Source organism: Panthera onca, chromosome D2 (assembly GCF_046562875.1).
Source record: "Panthera onca isolate mPanOnc1 chromosome D2, mPanOnc1 haplotype 2, whole genome shotgun sequence".
Taxonomy (NCBI): Eukaryota; Metazoa; Chordata; class Mammalia; order Carnivora; family Felidae; genus Panthera; species Panthera onca.
The window spans coordinates 31,985,725-32,005,827 of NC_138349.1; the positions used below are offsets into that span (position 1 = coordinate 31,985,725).

The 20,103-nt window shown below is 46.0% G+C and overlaps 1 protein-coding gene across 1 annotated transcript in view; it reads left to right on the top strand.

The window, feature by feature from the left end:
• The window catches only part of PIK3AP1 (phosphoinositide-3-kinase adaptor protein 1), a 118,105-nt gene that overhangs the window by 56,792 nt on the left and 41,210 nt on the right, over nucleotides 1-20,103 (top strand). The window contains exons 3-8 of the mRNA XM_060643069.3: nucleotides 1,857-1,993; nucleotides 4,678-4,822; nucleotides 6,793-6,935; nucleotides 7,317-7,449; nucleotides 9,377-9,573; nucleotides 12,201-12,390. Coding sequence (XP_060499052.2) covers nucleotides 1,857-1,993; nucleotides 4,678-4,822; nucleotides 6,793-6,935; nucleotides 7,317-7,449; nucleotides 9,377-9,573; nucleotides 12,201-12,390 — 945 coding nt within the window. The remainder of the gene's footprint in view (nucleotides 1-1,856; nucleotides 1,994-4,677; nucleotides 4,823-6,792; nucleotides 6,936-7,316; nucleotides 7,450-9,376; nucleotides 9,574-12,200; nucleotides 12,391-20,103) is intronic.

Sequence of the window (20,103 nt, forward strand, 5' to 3'; positions counted from 1 at the left end):
TCCTGGCTGTTCTAGAAGTAGCCGATCAAGGACAGAAGGCTATCAGGAAGGGCAGATCCAGTGGAGAAAATGGCAGCCTCAGTTAATGGGTCTTGGAGAGCAGGGAGGCAGGGACATTACTTCAGTTAGCCTTGGAGGAGGATAATTAGCACTGAGAAGGGAGTCAGTAGGATTGGCAAGGACAGGAGAGATACAGAAGATCGTTGGCTCTGATGGCTAGTGAAAAATAGTATCACCCCCCCACCCCGCTTAAAACACCCAGAGTCCTTTGCCTCGTCTGTCAGCACTAAATTCTGCTTCGATTCCTGTTGTGCAAGCAAGGTCAGAGATCTGGCCGCCTCCGGCAGACCTTGTGGAATAGTGAGTTTTGAGAGAAATCACAGAGAGGGGAAGAGCAGCAGGAATCTGCCTCACTGTCACAGTCTGGGGCCATGCATAGACATCTCTCAGCACAGATGTCAGGCTCTAGGATGAGACCACTGGCCAAGGCTGTGGGGTTTTTAAGCTGCCTATCTGGGAAACCTCAGCCCTTTGCCCAGCCTGAGTGGGTCCTGGAGGTCGTTGCCCCACAGTTAGCAGCAGTAGGACGTGATGGTGCCTAGTCCCCTAACCCAGCTCCCCCATCTCAGCCTTCGCGGTCGTGGGAGCACAGCCTCTTCCCCTGTATGACCTGAGGTCTAGCATGCAAGCCCGTGGGTAGAGCTTTCTGTGGGACGTATTAGTGGCCTGATGTACCAGCCCAGCATTCTACTAGGACTGATTGCCGTGAGCTCTGCGGGAGGCCACCTCCTTCCCTGGGAGGTCAGCCTGTAGGAATCAGCCAAGATAACCCTTACCTCTCACTGTACCTGCCCTTTTAGACTGTGGGTTCTCCACAGGCAGGATCGATATCTTATTCATCTTCATGTCCTCTCAGTGCCTGACATGTTCGGCTGCTCTGTAAGTGATTTAGGAGTGAAGAAGAGATGGCCCAAGAAAGGGGCTGGATGAGCCTTCCTTCTCCTCTTAACCATTCTTAACCATTTTGTCCTTCTTTGGGATCTTACAGAAGCTTTGGACTATCTCCAGAGAGTATAGGCCTGTGCGCGCGCATGTGCGTGCACGCCCCCCCCCCCCGAATAAAAATCTTGCACACAGCCTATCAGTTGATGGATTCTGGTTAAGAGCCCCTGCCTTAGAGCTCTGGTAGGTTCCACTTACACCATCTCAGCATCATCTCACTCTGTGCCATGCCCCACACACCAGGACACCCCTCCTCACCTGCCTGAGCCTGTGCACAGTAGAGGTGTTGGCTGTGGCACCTATCTGGAACCCGGTTACACTGACCGGAGATTTGTTGAAAATGAATGCTTGTCACTGTTACTCCAGAGTGGGCACATCGGCTCGTCGTAACCCTGAGGAATAGTGGCTTCCTGGACAGCACAGTTTTTACTTGATGTTCAAAAGATGGCCTTTAAATGGACAGCTGATGCTTGACCCCACCTGAGGAGAAGGGTTCTCCTTTCCTCACAGCCACTAAAGCCAGCAGTGCAGGAAGTCTGGAGGCAAAGCTTCCAGAAGCCCACCGGTTGAGACTAGACTTGCCAGCCTTGGGCAGCAGCCTGTCTCAGACTTTTTGGCCTTCTTCTCAGCAGTCTTCCTCTTGCTGTCACCCTACCCTTGTGGCCTACCAGGTCATTGGCTTTTCCTCATTAGGTCCTCTTTCATGATTTCCTGAGTCACTCCCTTCAGCTTGTATTTATTTGACGTTCAGAGCCATTTCCTATTTGGTAACGTTCGGGGCTTTCGGGGGGTGGAACGTGCCCAATAGTTCTCCTTCCTTGTGTTCCCATTCAGCGGTGTCCTTTGTTCCATAGATTCTGGCTGTGACTCAGTCACTGACACAGAGGCTGAAGACGAGAAGGGGCCTTCCTACTTGAAGCAGCAGAGCCTACCGCCGCAGACTTCACCTGGGAACCTGATGGTGGTGCAGCCGGACCGCATTCGCTGTGGGGTAGGCGCTCCTGGGGCTGGTGGATCAGTGTCAGAACATGGCCTTTTCAGTGGATGCAGTTGTCATAGTGAAAGGAGTGGGGTTTTCCTGGTGCACCTCAGTGTAATCCCAGCGTTCCCTTGGGATTCCTCTGTAGATGAGCTGCCCTGAGAACCCCAGGACCTGGGCCTTGAGCACAACTCACTCCTTTAAGTCCAACAGAGGTGAGCTCAGGAATGTATGTGCCATCGATCTAAGACTGTGAGTTCCTAGATCAAAAAGATAGAGCATGTGGCACACATGAGCATTACCGGACACTTATGCCAGCCCTGGAGGTAGAGGCCTGGGTCTATTCCTGCCAGGGTAGTGCTGGGAGGAGGGAGATGAGGGGCATTTCGCAAGCTTGCTTCTCCATCAACCGACCACTGCTGTGCCCCACATGAGTCCCTTGAAGCTTGCTGGCTGAAACTTGCCAAGGCTGATTGCTAAAGGCATAAGATAAATGCCAAAGCATAATGTGACTCACGTTTTCAGGGTGGGACATGTGTTAACAGGTGACTTGATTGTGATGGCACAATTGATAGTCCATTGTCCTTTGAATCCTACCATCCTGTTGGTAGTTTTTTATTTCCTTATGGAAAATATGTGATAATTAGTTCAGGGCAGTAAAATACTTCCCTGTGGATACAAGCCCTTTGCTAAGTTTGCCAGCATGGTCTCCTAGAGACAAGAGGGTGTGTGAGCCTTGGCAGTGGGAAGTACTAGCTTCCTTGCACCAGTGAGTGGTTTTCCGTGCAGCCTGAGGCCACGAGGTGTTGAGCAAGGACTCCCTCCGTGGAGATTGCAAACCCCTGCTTTGGGTGAGCTTGAGCTCATAGACATGTTTGGTTTAGATTGCACAGTGTTTTAGCAATTAGGCATGAGAATCTGTTCCCAGCTTCCTTTGAATCAGAATCTGGTAATACCAGGCCTGAGGTGAGTGGCTGGGCCTAGCAGCCCGTTAGATGGGGCATGTATCCCCCAGTCCACTGTTCCCACCACTCACTTTTCTTTATTCTCAGCCCACTTCATGCTTCCTCCTTGTTGGCTAGCTCTTGGTGGGCATTCCAGCGTCTAGGCTGTCCATATGCCCGCCTGTCTTCCCCGCACTCTTCTCGTCCTGAGACCTGTGGTCTTTTCCCGAGACCAGGCTAGTGGGCACTTGTGGGTGAAGGCATTTGGAACTGAAGAATGGTGCCCTTGACATGCCTCCCTGATTCTCCAGACTTTTGTTCCTTCTCCCATCCTGGCCTCCAGGATTCTCCTTGTGGCCTGTCCTTGGTCTCTGGATTCTGGGGTGGCTGGACTGGGGTTGGGTCCTGACTGTCAACAGAGAAGAACACACTCATTCTCTCTGACTCCCCATGTTGCCTGGGAGAAGGAGCAGGTGGGACAGGGCCTTGGCTGCAGCCAGAGCCAGGTCAACCACAAACACATCCACATTCAGCCTCAACAGCCTCCAGAAACCAGAACCATGCTTCTCCTTCACCTGTTGTGAAATAGTGGCCTTCATCATGAAGGGCTACTATGAGGACTTTTATTTTATTTTATTTTATTTTATTTTATTTTATTGTCCATTTCGAGAGAGAGAGACAGAGTGTGAGAGGGGGAGGGACAGAGAGAGAGGGAGACAGAATCAGAAGCAGGCTCCAGGCTCTGAGCTGTCAGCTCAGAGCTCAACCAATGGTTGAGGGCTCAAACCCACAAACCGTGAGATCATGACCTGAGCCAAAGTTGGACACTTAACCTACTAAGCCACCCAGGTGCCCCAAAGGACTTTATAATAGAATCTTAGGATGAACACTTGGGGATTAGCAATGACTGGAAATCTCTTCTTTCTCCGCTTCTCTTTGGAGGGCCTATCCTTACCAGTTCAAGTTTTGAGAGGCCCATTACCCACTTAACTAGCACAGTGAAACAAGACAATCGTATGTGGCTGGCCCAGCAAGAGATCTTAAAGCAAGGTAAAATAGCTATTCATAGGTTGCTCCATGCCTTAGGAAAATCAGTCCTCCAATAAGGCATTTTTCCCATTCAAGAACAGCATAAAGAGCAGAAGCCAAGAGGGCTTCTTCTGGCTGTTGCCTCTCACATTGTGAGGTGCGTGTGAGTCACCTCGGGTGTCTTGGTAAAATTCGGACTTTGATGGTTCAGTAGATCCAGGAAGGGCCTGAGATTCTGCATTTCTAATGATTTCCAGTGCTGTTAGTCTGCTGGCCTCACTTTGAGTAGCCAGCCTACTCTCAGAATAGTGCTTCTTAAACTATCTGTGAAGATCCTTTTTATTTTGCTTTTTAAATTTTCTAATTCTGCCACTGGCTAATGCTTTTATAAAACACAATAAAAAAGAAATGCTGTAAAAATGAAATAAAAGTATGTATGAAATACAAGCCCCAGGTTTTTAAATTATTACATTAAGTTCAACAGACATAAAATTACTCCATCAAATTGCCGTAAAGGCTTATAAATGTTCACTCTCGGTCTTTGTAACTTGTCTTTTTGAGACCCACAGCAGTTGTGCCCAGTGCTAGACTCCAGACCCCACCCTGCTCTGGGACAGCCTCTCTAGATAGAGCTGGGGATCAGGGAGCCAGGAGACCCTCTGCCCAGCACCCTAATAGGGTACCCAGGAGGAAGAGGGGACACTGACTGGTCTCCCGTTCCAGGCGGAAACCACTGTCTACGTCATCGTGAGATGTAAGCTGGATGAGAGGGTGACCACAGAAGCGGAATTTTCTCCTGAGGATTCTCCCTCATTAAGGGTGGAAGCCAAGCTGGAGAATGAGTACACCATTTCCGTGAAGGCCCCCAGTAAGTAGCCCCATCTACCTCCGGAAATTAGGCATCCTGTTCAGGAAGAGGCCCACTCTTACTTTCTTTTACTTGTCCTGTCTTTATTCAGCAATTGAGAAAAGTGACAGCCAACATTTGGATTTGGTTGTCATGTTCTATTTGAAGGAAAAGGAAGTTGCAGAAATGTACATGTGTGATGGGGAAAAAATAGATCTATTAAAATTTTTATCCTTATGAAGTAAACATATTAAAAATTTTTTAAACTAGAGGAAAGTAGAAAAAGTCATCAGACTACTATACTGTCTTTTGGCCTTTGTTCACAAGTTTTAACAACAGTTGTTTTCAATATTCTGTTTTTCTTTATATAATCTTATATTTATTCTCTTAGCATTCTTTTACCCTGTGCTGTTACATGGACTTTGTAACTTACCATTTTATAACATACTTTTTCTGTTACAAAAGTAATGTGAGCTCAGTACCAAAAAGTTGAGGAATACAACCACCATAAAGGAAAGTAAATAGAAAATTGCCTATATGCCCACCTCAAAGGAAATCAGTGATTTCTGTATTTTTCTGAATCTGTGTACATAGCTCTGTTTTTTTATTTATTTTATTTATTTATTTTTAATGTTTTTATTTATTATTTTTGAGACAGAGAGAGACAGAGCATGAGCAGGAGAGGAGCAGAGAGAGAGGGAGATACAGAATCCAAAGCAGGCTCCAGGCTCTGAGCTGTCAGCACAGAGCCTGACGCAGGGCTCGAACTCACAGGCTGTGAGATCATGACCCGAGCTGAAGTCGGATGTTTAACTGACTGAGCCACCCAGGCACCCCTGTGTACATAGCTTTGTGTAGTCTCATCGGCCACTTTCATTACCTGGAAAATACCTTTGAGTATTTCCCCATGTTAATAAATATTCTTTTGCAACATGATGCTTAATGGTTACGAGGTAATCCATTGTACAGATGTATCATAGTTTTTAAAGCCAGTTCCTTGTGTTGGACCTATATTTTATAATCCATATTGTTTAAAGCTGCATAATACTCCATTGAAAAGAAGTGTCATCTTTCAATTTTCCATTTCCTCATTGTGTTCTGTATTTGCATAATTTCTGATTTCTTATTGTCTTCTTATTCTTTTAAGTTATGATATATTGAGCATCTTCATGCATGCATTTAGGATTTTTTTCCTCAAGATGGAATCCCTTGAAATGATGGGCATTTTTAAGGATCCTGGAAATAGGGTTTAATTGCTTTCTGAAATATTACTTCTATCAAGTTTGCTATATCATCACCAACACTAGACATTATCATTTAAAATATCCTTGCTAATTTGATGTCTTTTTAAAGAGTAGCCCATTGTTTTAATTTGCATTTCTTTGATTATTAAAGAGGCTGAATATTTTTCCATGTTCTGTACTTGTTGCATTTCCTCTTTTGTGAATCGAATCTTTGTGGTTGGTGTATTTTTAATTTTTTCTTTCCTCCTCAAAACCCCTTCCTGTGGTGCCGAAGAGAGAGAGGACGTAGTAATGACAGCAACAGAGCAAGTGAATCAATTCTCCTGGCCCAGTGTCGTGGAGGCAGAGTTCCACCTGCCAGGATCTATCCCACCTTGTGCCAACCACTGACCTTTGTATAAAGTGCTTTAAACTCAGCTCCTCTTCCTGTTTATCATGGTACTGGGCCTAGTGTAGTGAATAAAACAGATGAAAATCTTCCAAAAACTCAGTTGCAGACCCAGTGAGGACAATTCCTTTGACTCAGAGGCCTCCCAAGTACTGGTCTGCTCACTTCCTACTTCTCCCCTTCCCCTCACTTCTCTGTCCTCCACCTTACCTCCAAAATCCTTCTTCCAGCCCCCAGTTAATTTCTTTACCATTAAGGCGAATCCATGAACACTTTTCCCTGGAAACCTTGTTCTTCCTGGGTGCATTCATGGTGGTGTTTTGTTTTTGTTTTTTTTTTTTTCTTCTTCTTCTGTTTAGACCTTTCATCTGGGAATGTTTCTCTAAAGATCTATTCCGGGGAGTTAGTGGTGTGTGAAACTGTTATCAGCTACTATACTGACATGGAAGAAATTGGGAATTTATTGTCCAATGCTGCAAATCCTGTGGAGTTCATGTGTCAGGTAAGGATGTTGAAAGGAAACCTGAGTTTTCTGGGCACGTAGTTCCTTTTCATTTTTTAATTAAAAATTTTTAAAAAATGTTTTTAGTTATTTTTGAGAGAGAGAGTGAGAGCACGCATGAGCAGGGGAGGGGCAGAGAGAGACACACACACAAAATTCAAAGCAGACTCCCAAGTTCTCAGCTGTCAGCACAGAGCCCGACGTGGGGCTCGAACTCACAAATCGCGAGATCATGACCTGAGCTGAAGTCAGATGCTTAACTGACTGAGCCACCCAGGCACCCCTGGGTGTGTAGTTTCTGCTCATGGTTCTTCAGCTTCTAACCTGCTGGATGGGAGATAGCTGGGGTTAAAGTCTGACCTTCTTCCCTTTTGTGTTCAGGCCTTTAAAATTGTGCCCTACAACACAGAGACCCTTGATAAACTGCTAACTGAGTCTCTGAAGAACAATATCCCTGCGAGTGGATTGCACCTCTTTGGAATTAACCAACTGGAAGAAGAAGATATGATGACAAGTAAGTCAAAAGGTCAAACCTCAGGAAACCAGCCGTGGGTTGACTCCACTCTGTTGATTTCAGCATCCAGTCAGCCTGTGCTCAAACCTCGCTGGTTCCCTCCCTGCAGCTCATCCTTGGGGAATGATTCCTTCACTGGCTAGCTGGTCTTCCAAATTGTCAATCTGCATACCTCCACCCCTTGCTAAAAACCCTTTGTGGTCCCATTGGCCTTCAGATCAAGTTCAAACTCCTTAACATGTTTGCAAGCACTTCCCAAGGGGTTCCTGCTGCATTTCTGCCCTTATCTCTCTCCACTCTATCCCTTGGCTCTGCTCTACGGAAAGTATGAGCTTCTTTCACCTAATGAAAATTCTGCCCTGCCTCTTGCCAACTCAACTTATGGGAATACAGTTTCTTCCTCTCCTCATTGGTTACCGTTCACCTGGTGGCCCTCTGTTCTCCCCCCCTGCAGCGCTTAGGTAGCACTTCCTCAGGAAGACCTTCCCAAACCTTTGGCAGGGTGTTCCATCTAGGTGCCAGGGGCTCCCCTGGCATGTCAGCTGTCCTCTGTGCTAGTTCTCCTCAGCTGTGTCTGTCTTCTCTGCTAGGCTGTCAGCTCATTGAGGGCAGAGGCAGTGCCTGGGTGGCTAATTAAAGGCTCAAAACATTTGTTCAGTGAGGGAGGAACAGTCTTGTGTGCAAGTGTGACATGAACTGCTTGTGTGGCGATGGTCACTGGCCAGTTGGACAGGGTGCCTGTTAGGGTGCTTCTGTGGACACCACTCTTCCATCATGTGGCCCAGTAGAACCCAGTTACCCTCTACCTGTGTCTGACCCTTCTTTCTATCTATCTGTCTGTCTGTCTATCTATCTATCTATCTATCTATCTATCACTATTGGGTTTAGAAATCAATTTTTATGGGGTGCCTGGGTGGCTCAGTTGGTTGAGTGTCTGACTTTGGCTCAGGTCTTGATCTCACGGTTTGTGAGTTCAAGCCCTGCATTGGGCTCTGTGCTGATACCACGGGGCCTGGAGTCCACTTCAGATTCTGTGTATCCCTCTCTCTCTGCCCCTCCCCTGCCCCTGCTCACACTCTGTGTCTCTCCGTCTTTCAAAAAGAAATAAACATTGAGAAAAAAAAGAAATCAATTTTTATGAAAAACAAAAGAAAGATTGGTCCCCAGCTCCACAACACAAACTGTCTATTTTCTTGGTAGAGTTTAACTTGCTGCATCCAGATATTAGTAGGTGGAGGGGGTCATGGGGATCCAGTGACCTACAGGAATACTTTGTTTCCCATGAATCAGAGGGTTAATGGACATCCTGCAGTTCAGGTGTATTAATACCAACATTCAAAACCTGTCCTAAACAAAGAACTCACTGAATACCCTCTTATTAATCCTCTCAGCCCTTTTGAGATAGTTTGGGAATATCTCCTCATTCAAAACTAAGGGCCATGGAAAGGCTAATTAACATACCTAGGATTACTTGGCATACTTTATGAAATTTGGAGTAAGAGCTAAGAAGATGGACTTCTCTTTTTTAATCAGCACGAAGAAATTGTGTTAAAGTGCTATGAAATTTGCAGAGAAGGTCAAAACCAGATTCCCGTTGTACTTTGTAGCTGCTGCTTAAGCCTTTAGAAGATCAGCATATTTTGAATTAGTATTATTTTTCAGGATTCTTTGATCCTTTTAGAGAAAAAAGGTAGGATATTAACTGTTAGATTTGCAAATTAATTAACATGTTTCTTCTGTCATCTGAGGGCATATAATCTTCAGTGGTACCTCAAAGGAAGCTGCCAGATGTTAGGTCAGTCAGCCAAGAACTATTGATTGAGTGCCTGCTGGATGCCATGGTAGGCTTCCCAGCTTTGTGTCTATGAATAAGGGTGCCTCTGCCTTCATTTTCATTTGTCCATTGTTTTCCTTAACAATTATTCAGATCAGAGGGACGAGGAGCTGCCCACCTTGTTGCATTTTGCTGCGAAGTATGGACTGAAGAACCTCACTGCCTTGTTGCTCACCTGCCCAGGAGCCCTACAGGCATACAGTGTGGCAAACAAGCATGGCCACTACCCCAACACCATTGCTGAGAAACATGGCTTCAGAGACCTGCGGCAGTTCATCGATGAGTATGTGGTAAGGTCAACACGGGGGAGGCCCCAGGAATGGAAATGGACTGTGTGGTCCAAGGGCTGCCTTTGCACTCGAGACATGGTTGGATTTCATCTCTAGCAGGGGCTCATGTGCCTCTTCTCTGGCGGGGCCAGTGTGTGTGGAACTGAGCCCTGGAGTCATATGGACCTGAGTCCACATTCCTGTGCCAACACTTGTCAGCCACAGTGGATGACATGGACAGATCATGTATACTCTCTCTTTTAGTGTCCTAAGATGCAGAAGGAAGGTAACACCAGTCCTACTCATAGGGTTGTTTTCAGGATAAAAGGAAATAATGTATGTAAAGCACTGAGGTCTACCCTCAAAGAATTTACAGAGACATTCAGAGAGTGAATCTGCTAGAGGTTGATGCTGATCCCTCTTCTTCCACCTCCAAGGCACTTTGATGGGATGCTCCCAGCTGCCTCTCCCACTGTCAGGTCCCACTGTGAACTGTTAGGATTGGTTTCTTCCTTAGCAGAGACCACAACAAAGCTCTGCACTTGATGCTTTGGGGAGGCCACCTGTGAGGACCCACCTTATGCCAATGGCCTGTCTCTCTTTCTGAGCCTCTGTCTGTCTAAGAGACATAGGCCCTGTTTATTTGCTCATCTGGTTTTAGACCCCCAGGTCCTCCTTGATCACTGACTTCTGGGTCCTTCTTTGAGTGTAATCTCATCCATGCCTGGGCCTTATTCCATGCCCCAATATTGCTTCTCTTGTCTTGGAGGCCCCTACCTTTCCTGACTGGACCCTTTTCTGATTTTCCTTCATTTTCATGAGTCACAGCTGGGACTCTCAGGCTCTCTCGTGGGGCTGTGACCTCAAAAGGAACAACAAAGACAATCTAGTCTTACTCTCTGTCTCCATACAGAGGTGAGCCTACACCTCCCCAGAAACTTAATTCTGTGCTCAGTATTTGACAGTTTTCAGGTCAGTGACTCACTGAGGCATGTATGGGGGCTCTCCACAGTTTGGGAGTGATTAAGTACGTTGAATGAGTGGAATAGCATGAGTGCCCATTTGGGGCACGGTCTACATAAATAAGGCTAAAAGGTGTTTGCAGTCCAGGACTGTTTACTTGGCTTTCCTTTGAAGTCACAAATGTATCAAATGCAGGGTTTCATTTCCATGCCAACAGTTTTTATTGGGGACATACTGTGTTCATAGTCATAACTACTGTTTATTGAATTTATTTGATTGGCAAAAGGCAGTGTTTCATTTAATCATCACCACAATCCTTTGAAGTTGGCAGTATTGTTATCTCTCTTTAATAAATGAGGAGAAGGGCTTAGCAAGGCAGAGTAATTGTGCCAGGGTCACACTCTAGTAAGGGTGGAGATGGGATGCAAACCTAGTTTGATGCTAATTCCGGGGCTTGTTATTCTAGTCTGTGTAACAGGGAAGTTTTGAGATGCCTTTTCAGTTCGCACTGAAATTCATCTGATTCACATTTCTCCAATCTTAGCTCTCCGACCAAAAATCACCTTCAGCCGATGCATCTTCAGCATTGCTACCAAGAGGTTGCCTCCGCGTGTTGTTTATGACCTCTAAGAACTGTCCTGTTTCCTCTTTCCACCACATCAAAACCAAATGCCAGACCTTGAGTCTCTACCACTTCCCAGCTGTCACCTGGGCTACTCCTTAGGTCTCATCAGGAAACAAACACATTGTGTCAATAGCAGATTAGCTCTCTTGGGGTAGTGATGATGAAAACGAGGATTTTTGCGGGTTGGTGCTGAAATAGGATTGTGAAACATCAAAGTTTCTTACCAGGAAAGTTGTGTGGAGGTTTCAGGGAAGCCAGTTTTCCGGCTTCACCACCACCTACAGGCAGAATGACGAGGGCCGCCTGTCCGACTGCAGGGCACTTCATCCAAGACCACCTCTTGTGTCGGGCACACAGGGTAGAAAACCAAGGGAGGTACCTCAGAGCAGCCTGCTAGAAGGGACAGGGACGAGGCCCCGAGCATCTGAGGGACGTCTGACTGCATGCTAGCTCAAGGACATCTTAGCTGCAGCCCTGCTTAGCCCATCTGGATTTCCATCTGGCTGGTCAGCAAGAGTGACACCCTTGGGTGTCACTTGCTTCCCTAAGTAGAAACCAGGGTGTAGTAGAAAGGTCAGAAGGTAGGATTGCACAGCCCTGAGTAAGGCACTGGGTTTTTCTGAGCTGTGTTTTTCTCATCTTTGAACTAGGGAATATTACAAGTTTCTCAGGCCGTTGTGGAAGGGATGGCATGAGGGAATGTATAGGCAAACACCCAGCATCGTACCTGACCCGTAATAGGTGCTCACGAGAAAGTCTTTAATTTGTTTCCTGTGGATACATGCATCTCATCGGATGCTTAATGACAGTCTCTTGTGTGCATGACTCTGCTTCGTGTTGGGAGAAGATAGAAAGATTAAAACAAAAAATATAAAACAAACAGAAGAAGGCTTGGAGCCTGGCCTCCACGAGCTTTCAGGCTGGTGGGAAATACAGACACACAGCTGAGCCCTGACCCATGTGCACCTTTACTCTGCCTGTCACGAGCCCCTGAGGGCCTAACTGTCCCCAGAGGGCCAGGCCGTCTCAGGGTTCCCGTGACTCCCGTCTTCTCTTTCAGGAAACTGTGGACATGCTGAAGAGTCACATTAAAGAGGAACTGATGCAAGGGGAGGAGGCTGACGCCGTGTATGAGTCCATGGCCCACCTTTCCACAGACCTGCTCATGAAGTGCTCCCTCAACCCCGGCTGTGACGAGGAGCTATATGAGTCCATGGCTGCCTTTGTCCCAGCTGCCACCGAAGACCTCTGTAAGTAGCACAGCCCAGTTCTGCTTCCATCCTTCTGCTGACACACAGCTTTCTTCACTCTGGTGTGTGGTGGTGGGGGTGGGGGGAAGTCCCTCGCCTACCCCCACTCTGCCCCAAAGAGATGAAGATCCTGTTTTACACAAGTTAGATCTTGTCATCATGTGCTGTGACAAGCACAGTCCTTCTCCAGACTTCCTCCGCTGTGACTGCTGAGCGACTGAAAAGTGTAGGCAAGTGCCTGGAGGTCAGAATTGATGGAGGCATCGTCTTGTGATCTGAGAGGCTCAATCAGTGGCTCTCAACCCTATCAGTCCCAACGAGCCCTTCTTATAACATTTCATAATGCTTCCCTTTAGTACCTTGACATGCCACTTATATACAATATAATCTGCCTACATATGAAAATTAAAAGAAATTTTTTTAGTTTATTTATTTATTTATTTATTTATTTAGGGAGCAAGCACATGTGCCCGCATGAGTGAGGGGCAGAGAGAGAGGGAGAGAGAAAATCCCAAACAGGCTCTGCAGAGTCCGTGCAGAGCCCGACATGGGGCTCGATTCCACAAACCATGAGATCGTGACCTGAGCTGAAACCAACAGTCGGATGTTTAACTGACTGAGCCCCTCAGGCGCCCCATTACATATGAAAATTTAGAAATCAAATATATGCCCTAAATGAAATATAAACGAGAAGTAAAAGGAAAGGAACAGCTCAGTATGCCTGCACATGAGGACATAATGAAATAGTCAGATGCAGGCATCTACACTCAGAATCACTACCAATGTCATGGCCTCACATGCTGACCGACCGATACGTGTCTGTTGTATGGGAGACTCGGATACCGGCAGCAATGGATTTTCCTAAGTGGTAAATGATTTTTCACACTCTCCTTTCCATTTTCATAGTAATTGAATTCCTGGAAAATTCAGTACATATCAAAACCATGCAGAAATACAAGTTGTATTTATTTATTTTTTACTTTTTTTTAACATTTTATTTTATTTTTTGAGAGAGAGAGAGAGACAGAGCACGAGCAGGGGAGGGTCAGAGAGAGAGAGAGACACACACACACAAACACAGAATCCAGAGCAGGCTCCAGGCTCTGAGCTGTCAGCACAGAGCCCGATATGGGGTTAGTTTCCAGGCTCAGAAAATTATAAGCAGATTTTTTTGTTAACCCAACTTTAATGGATTAATATATAATAAACTTATTTCTAAAATATCTTTAGGACAGGATTTTTCCTGTAAGTTGCTTAACAAATTTTGCCTAGTTTTTGGTTACCTTAATTTTTTTTCCCAGTAACAACGGTAATACATTCTTATAAAATTTGAAACAAAATAAAGATGTATAACTGAGTTATTAAAAGTCCATATGACTCTACCCCAAGCACTCCTAATAGTTTGGGATACTTGTCTATATTTTTCTTTGTACCTGCCGATATTAAATTGAGAAATATACACACATAAATATATAGATATGTACAAATGCACATATATGTGTAAATACATGTCATAAGCAGGTTTTTTTTTTAACCTATATGTGTGTCTAGTGAAATATTTAGAAGTCATGAGGGGCACAAATCACTCCATTGCCCATGACAGCCCTGTACACTGCAGGGTGTCTACGTCTTTCTCCCTTCTGCTAAATTCCAGTACAGTAGTCCCCCCTTATCTGATATTTCACTTATTTCACTTTCCCCAGTTTCCCATGAGCAGCTGTGGCCCAGAAGCAGATGATCCTCCTTCTGACATAGGCTCAGAAGGTAGATGGTAGCCTAATGCTACGTCAGTGCGTATGTCATTTATCTTATCAAGTAGTGTTTTATCATCTCCTGTCATCGCCAGAAGGGTTCGTTCCATAAAATATTTTGAGGGAGAGAGAAACCATGTTCACCTAACTCTTATTATGCTATATTGTCACAATTGTTCTCTTTTATTACTAGTTATAGTTGTTAATCTCTTACTATAATTGATAAGTTGAACTTTATTATAGGTATGTGTGTATGTAGGGAAAGTATACTGTGTATACACACACACACACACACACACACACACACACACACACACACAGGGTTTGGTACTATCTGTGGTTTCAGGTATCTGCTTCTTGGAAGGTATCTCTGAGGATAAGGGGCACTAATATAGTGTCCCTGCATCATGATGACAACCTAAAACCCCCTCTTAGATTTTCCAAACCTCCCCTAGAGGGCAGTGTTACTGCCCTTGAGACTCACTGGTCTAAATAATGTTGGACTTCAAAGCAGTATTTTTTTTTTTCACATTTATTCATTTTTGAGGATGAGAGAGACAGAGTATGAGCGGGAGAGGGGCAGAGAGAGAGAGAAAGGGAGACACAGAATTCGAAGCAGGCTCCAGGCTCCGAGCCATCAGCACAGGGCCTGACATGGGACTTGAATTCATGGACCGATGAGCTAAAGTCGGACACTCAACCAACCGAGCCACCCAGGCGCCCCAGCCCTGGACTTCAAAGCAGTATTGAAGCAGGACAACATGCAAGGGGCCCTCAACGAGCTTTCTTAATATGTTACTACCATTTGCTATCAAAGGCTAAGCAGTCTGAAACACTGCCTAAAGCTTACCTTCCTTCCTTCTGGTCTATTTAATAGATTCAAGAAAGGCAAGGAGCACCTGGGTGGCTCAGTTGGTTAAGTGACCGCCTCTTGATTTTGGCTCAGGTCATGATCTCATGGTGTGTGGGTCAAGTTCCATGTTGGGTTCTGCAGAACCTGCTTAGGATTCTCTCTCTCCCCCTCTCTCTCTGCCCCTCCCCTGCTTCCGTGCACACACACGTTTTTTTTTTTTTTTTTTTTTTTTAATCTCTCTCAAAATAAATAAACTTAAAAAAAGAAAGAAAGAAAGGCAGAACAAATTCCTATCAGTGTATCAGCTTTATTGATGGAGGGCTTCTGGAATGGGCTAGATCGAGTATTGCCAACCTTTAGTCTGAGAAGAAGACAGGGGAAGTGACCCTGAGTTTCCCACTCATGAACAGAAAAGCGGGTGCCAAGAAGGTGCCTTAGAGTAGGGGATGTGGACAGGTCGGTGGCCAGAGGCAGACCCTGATGCCAGCAGGGCCTTTGACAAGGCACCCCCAGCACCTGGAAGCTGTGGTCCAGTCGTTACTAGGTGCTTGGTAGTTAGAATGGCTGCCCCTTGTGGGGTGCAGCAAGAATGAGGGAAAGCTCAGTAGAAGCTCCCTTCCTACGCCTAACTGAGAGGCCTGGAAGTGCTGATAGAAGCTCTTGCCGAATGAGCCATGACCCAGCAGAGGGGCGAGGAGAGAAGACATCACCCCCACATCCACATCCTCTATCTCACTGAATCCTTAAAGCTGCATAAGGATGTTTTGATTAACTTGCACTTTACAAATGAGAAAACTGAGCTCAGAGAGGTTAAGCAACTTTCCCAAAGTCTCACACCTAATAAGTGATAGAACTCACATTTGAGCTCAAATCTGTCTCTAGGATCGTAGTCTTTATTTTCTGTCTGAATTTTCCATCTAATGCCATAAATTTTAGTCCTAGTTTCTTCTAAAGAAGCCATCTAGCAGCTACAGCCATTGCCCCAATGTCAGCTCACCAAACAAATGTCAGCTCACCTCTGGTACCCTCTGCACATGTACATCCATCTGTCTCTCCATGGCCACAACAAGCATTTCTGGAACATCTACTGGAACATGTTTTAGCTACTTGCCTCTTCTTCTGGGTGTTGGGGAGACAAGAGGGGCCAACACACAGTCCTTTCCAGTATGGAACAGAGACCCATTCACACAGAACATTTGGAGGAAAACCAATGCCTACTTGGGAAGCCAGAGATTGTGTATATCATGTCTGCCTGTGTCCTTGTTATGGGGCAATTGAACAGTTAACGAGTCCCCCACTTAACTAGCAGTTTAGTGTTGACAGAGAGCCTTAACACCTGTTATCCCCCTGGATGCTCCAACACAAGAAATCTCACACCAGCAGAAAGCTGCAGGGGATGCTAAAGGCAGCCACAGCAGGAACAGTGAACCTCTCCAGCACTGCCCAAGGCAGCGGAGTGCTCTGGGACTAGTCTGCTTTGTAGCCCTTGGCCACTTGTGAAGTTACATGGGTCAGGGGGATTCTGGTTGCCCTGGAGCTAGAAGGAGGCCACTAATACAATAGGCTGGCTGTAGAATTTGGCTGCTTTGTGGGTGGGGAAAGGAAACCCACTGTATTTTTCATTTGCCAGATCACATAAGCTCTGAATTTTCTGATTCTAGACATGATTTGGTTTGTGTTTCTGTCTTTGTGGTTTAATTTTGAGAAGGACCACTTACCTGCTGGCCCACAAGGAGCCGCACTGGGAAGAAACCATTCATTTATTACCAGTGACTTGCTAGGAGAGAAAGCGGTTTAGTTCATAAACAAGCAGGACAAACATAAATCTAACATGCGTATTTGCAATAGCACCCAGCACAGTGATAAGGTGTACCATCCGACAGCCCTTTCAGACAAACAGACTGCTTTTATCTCATCTGTTATTTCGTCCCATCGTCCTTGGGCTTGGTGGGTAGAATTACCTCCATTTCACAGGGGAGAAAACTGAGGCTCCAAGATTTAGTAGCCTACTTAAATCCTGTGGAGGGAGAACTGGGTCAGGACTCTGGGTCAGTACATTCCCGGGGACAAGTCTGTCTGCCCCCCAACTGGGATAGAGGACTCTCCTGGCCTGCCCTTCTTCTAGGATCTGCATTTGCCAGCCCCAGAAGGGACACTGAGACAGAAGGGACATGGAGCTATTTCTAAATGTCTAAGTAGCCGAGTTTATCAGTGCCCCACCTTTGTTACCATTCAACCCTAGAAGCTGAAAGTGAATGTATTAAGGACTGTGGGCTGTGTTCATTCAGTCACAGGACAAGCAGTATGGAGTGAAGGCTTTCTTTGGAGGTCGTCAACGGTGTTGGGACAAATCTGCCTCTTTCTGACTTGAGTTTTGGAAAAGGGATAGTATCATTACTAACTCCTTCTCCAAAAGGAACCCAAACAACCACTAAGTAGGAAGTTTGTGAGGGAGACTCGCCGTGTTGAATGAAGTGGGGCAGGGGAGTGATGTTGGCTTCTGACCCTGAGATTTTATGATTCCACTCCTGACTCTCCTTCCCTGGAATTGCCTGGGTGTACACGCGTGCTCACACACACACTCACACCCCTCACACTCATGGTCTTTAGTTTAGCTATGCTGCCACCAGGTGGTAACTGCATGCCTTTGATATCAGATATTCAACTTTGCTCCCAATACTCCTGAGAATTTTTTGCTCGAGACAGAATTAAACCATCAGTTTCCTAACTACCATATAAGAAATAAATATTTCTATTAAGGGTAAGCTTATGCAAACACTAAATAGAAATGAAGGCACATCTCTCTTGGGTGTTTTCTCTATCACCCAATCTTTTTCTCAGTTCTTTTGCCGCTGTCCTTGCCTTCAGAGAATGACACTGTAGTCCTAGTGTTGCTCTGACTTAGGTAATACATTTCATATGGATAGCCTCTCCCAGGGACTGGTCACCTCCCTGAGACTCTGGGTTCTAAAGCTTTGGGAGCCATTCCTGAGAGGCCCTTGTCCATTTGTTTCCAACACGATCTGCTTGTGGATTTAATTCTGCTTAAAAGTCTCAGAGGCTCAGACACCTTGGTGGCTCAGTCAGTGGTTAAGCATCCAACTTCAGCTCAGGTCATGATCTCACGGTTTGTGAATTCAAGCCCCGCATTGGGCTTTCTGCTGTCAGCGCAGAGCCTGCTTTGGATCCTCTGTCTTCCTCTGTCTCTGCCCCTCCCCTGCTCGCCCTCTCTCTCTCTCAAAAATAAACATTTAAAAAAATGTTTTTAATTTAAAAATTAGAAAAAAATACATGTTAAAAAGAAAAATCTCAGAGACTCATCTTCTATTAGGAGAAAAGAGCCAAAAGAGAAAGGCAAATATCTTGAGAGTGGAAACCATAAACTCATATGAGTCTGTAATCCCTTCTAGAAGGCTGTTCTGCTTCAGGTGACTCCTGTGTTACACTCTTCTCTCGTGCCTCTGCTCCCTCTGCCTGGTTCTGTGGCTCAAATTTGTGTATGGTGCAGAGTGGACTCAACCCCAGCTAACTTGCTGCCTTCCCTTAGCAACCTCCTTGCTAGCTGGCATGTTTGTACAGGTCACCTCCATCTGTGACCCTGTCTGTGATCTGGGTCCCCTCCGAGCCGGGGCCTTGCAGCCCAGCCAGAGAAGCTCTGAGCCCAGCTGAAGGACCATTTGTAAGCAAAGCTGTTAAGTTACCGATTTGCTTCTGGAACATGCTGCCTCTCCTCCCTGCACCTTTTTCTCTCAGGAGTCTTCCTTCCTGACTTTACTGAGACTGCCATCCTCCTGTTAATCCATCTAGGAAAGACTGGCTGGGAGCCAAGAAATGCCTTGTGGGCAGTGGGGCTAGGGTAAGTCATGGGGCCTTACCAGCAAGAAGCTCATTCTGGGTAGGGCTGGTGCTGTGCTGTTGAGGGCTGAAAGTGACCCAGTGGGGCAAAGGGAGGCTCAAGGCACTTCCTGACTTCTGTGGCTTTTGGTTCCTCCAGATGTACAGGAACTGTGTCGGGGATGTAGGAACTCAGTGAAAGCATGTGGATTGAGACTTTTAAAAGCAAAGAAGATAAAAATCCCCACCACCAGCAGTGACCTTGCTCCCCTCTGGACCTGTATAGCCGTGGTTCACACTCTCCTGGGGCCACTGCAACCACATCATTCTGCACCCTGGTTTGTGTATATGCTTCTCTGATGACCTGCTCCTACCTCAGTTTAGGAAGCATGTGTCATCCATAATGATGTGTGCACAATAGGTGCTCAACTATTTCTTGAATTTGAGAGTACCAGAAAATAGAAAGTCATCCCGGATTTGGTGGGGTGGAGTGGTTGACATTCCAGTGCAAAGACCTTTCCTGATAGGTGCTAGCGACACATCTATTAGACGTCCCTGAGCGCGGACATCTCCAGCAGTAGTGACTCCTCCGGCACTCGGGGCTGCCTTTCTTTTCATGTCTCCTCTACATTAGCTCATGTAGTTCCTGCTGCCTGGATCGCCCTTCTCTTTTCTCAGCGTGGAAAATGCCCAGATTCCTTCACAAAGCCCAGATACCTTCGTGTTCATATTAATGTGTTTATGCCTCATTAATTTGTCCATTCACACATTCCTTCATTCAACAATATTAATCAAACCTCTCATGTGATTAAGTCACCGTGTCAGGTGGCAGAGAGTCAATAAACAAGACGGCATGATCTCTGCCTCCTAGAGCCCTCCTTCTAGCAAGAGAGCTGAATATTAAATAAAAATGCTACATAACTAAATATATAACTACAAAACCGTGACAGTGCCATGGAGGAAAAGGACACGGTGCCCCAAGAGGGCAGCTATGGATGTGGAGAATGAGGGGAGGAGGGCGTGTGGTACCCACCGCATCCCACTGTGAACTCATCTCGTAGACTGATTCCTGCCCTGCAGAGGGTCTGTGTGCTTGCCAGGAGTGCTGCAAGGAGGCACTTGTCTGCATAAGAAATCCGTGAGACTTGTTGCTGCCTAACCCTTGCATCCTTAGCCCCTTCATTTTCTTTTCTTTAATGTTTATTTATCTATTTTGAGAGAGAAAGAACGAGTGGGGGAGGGATAGAGAGAGAGAAGGAGAGAGAGAATCCCAAG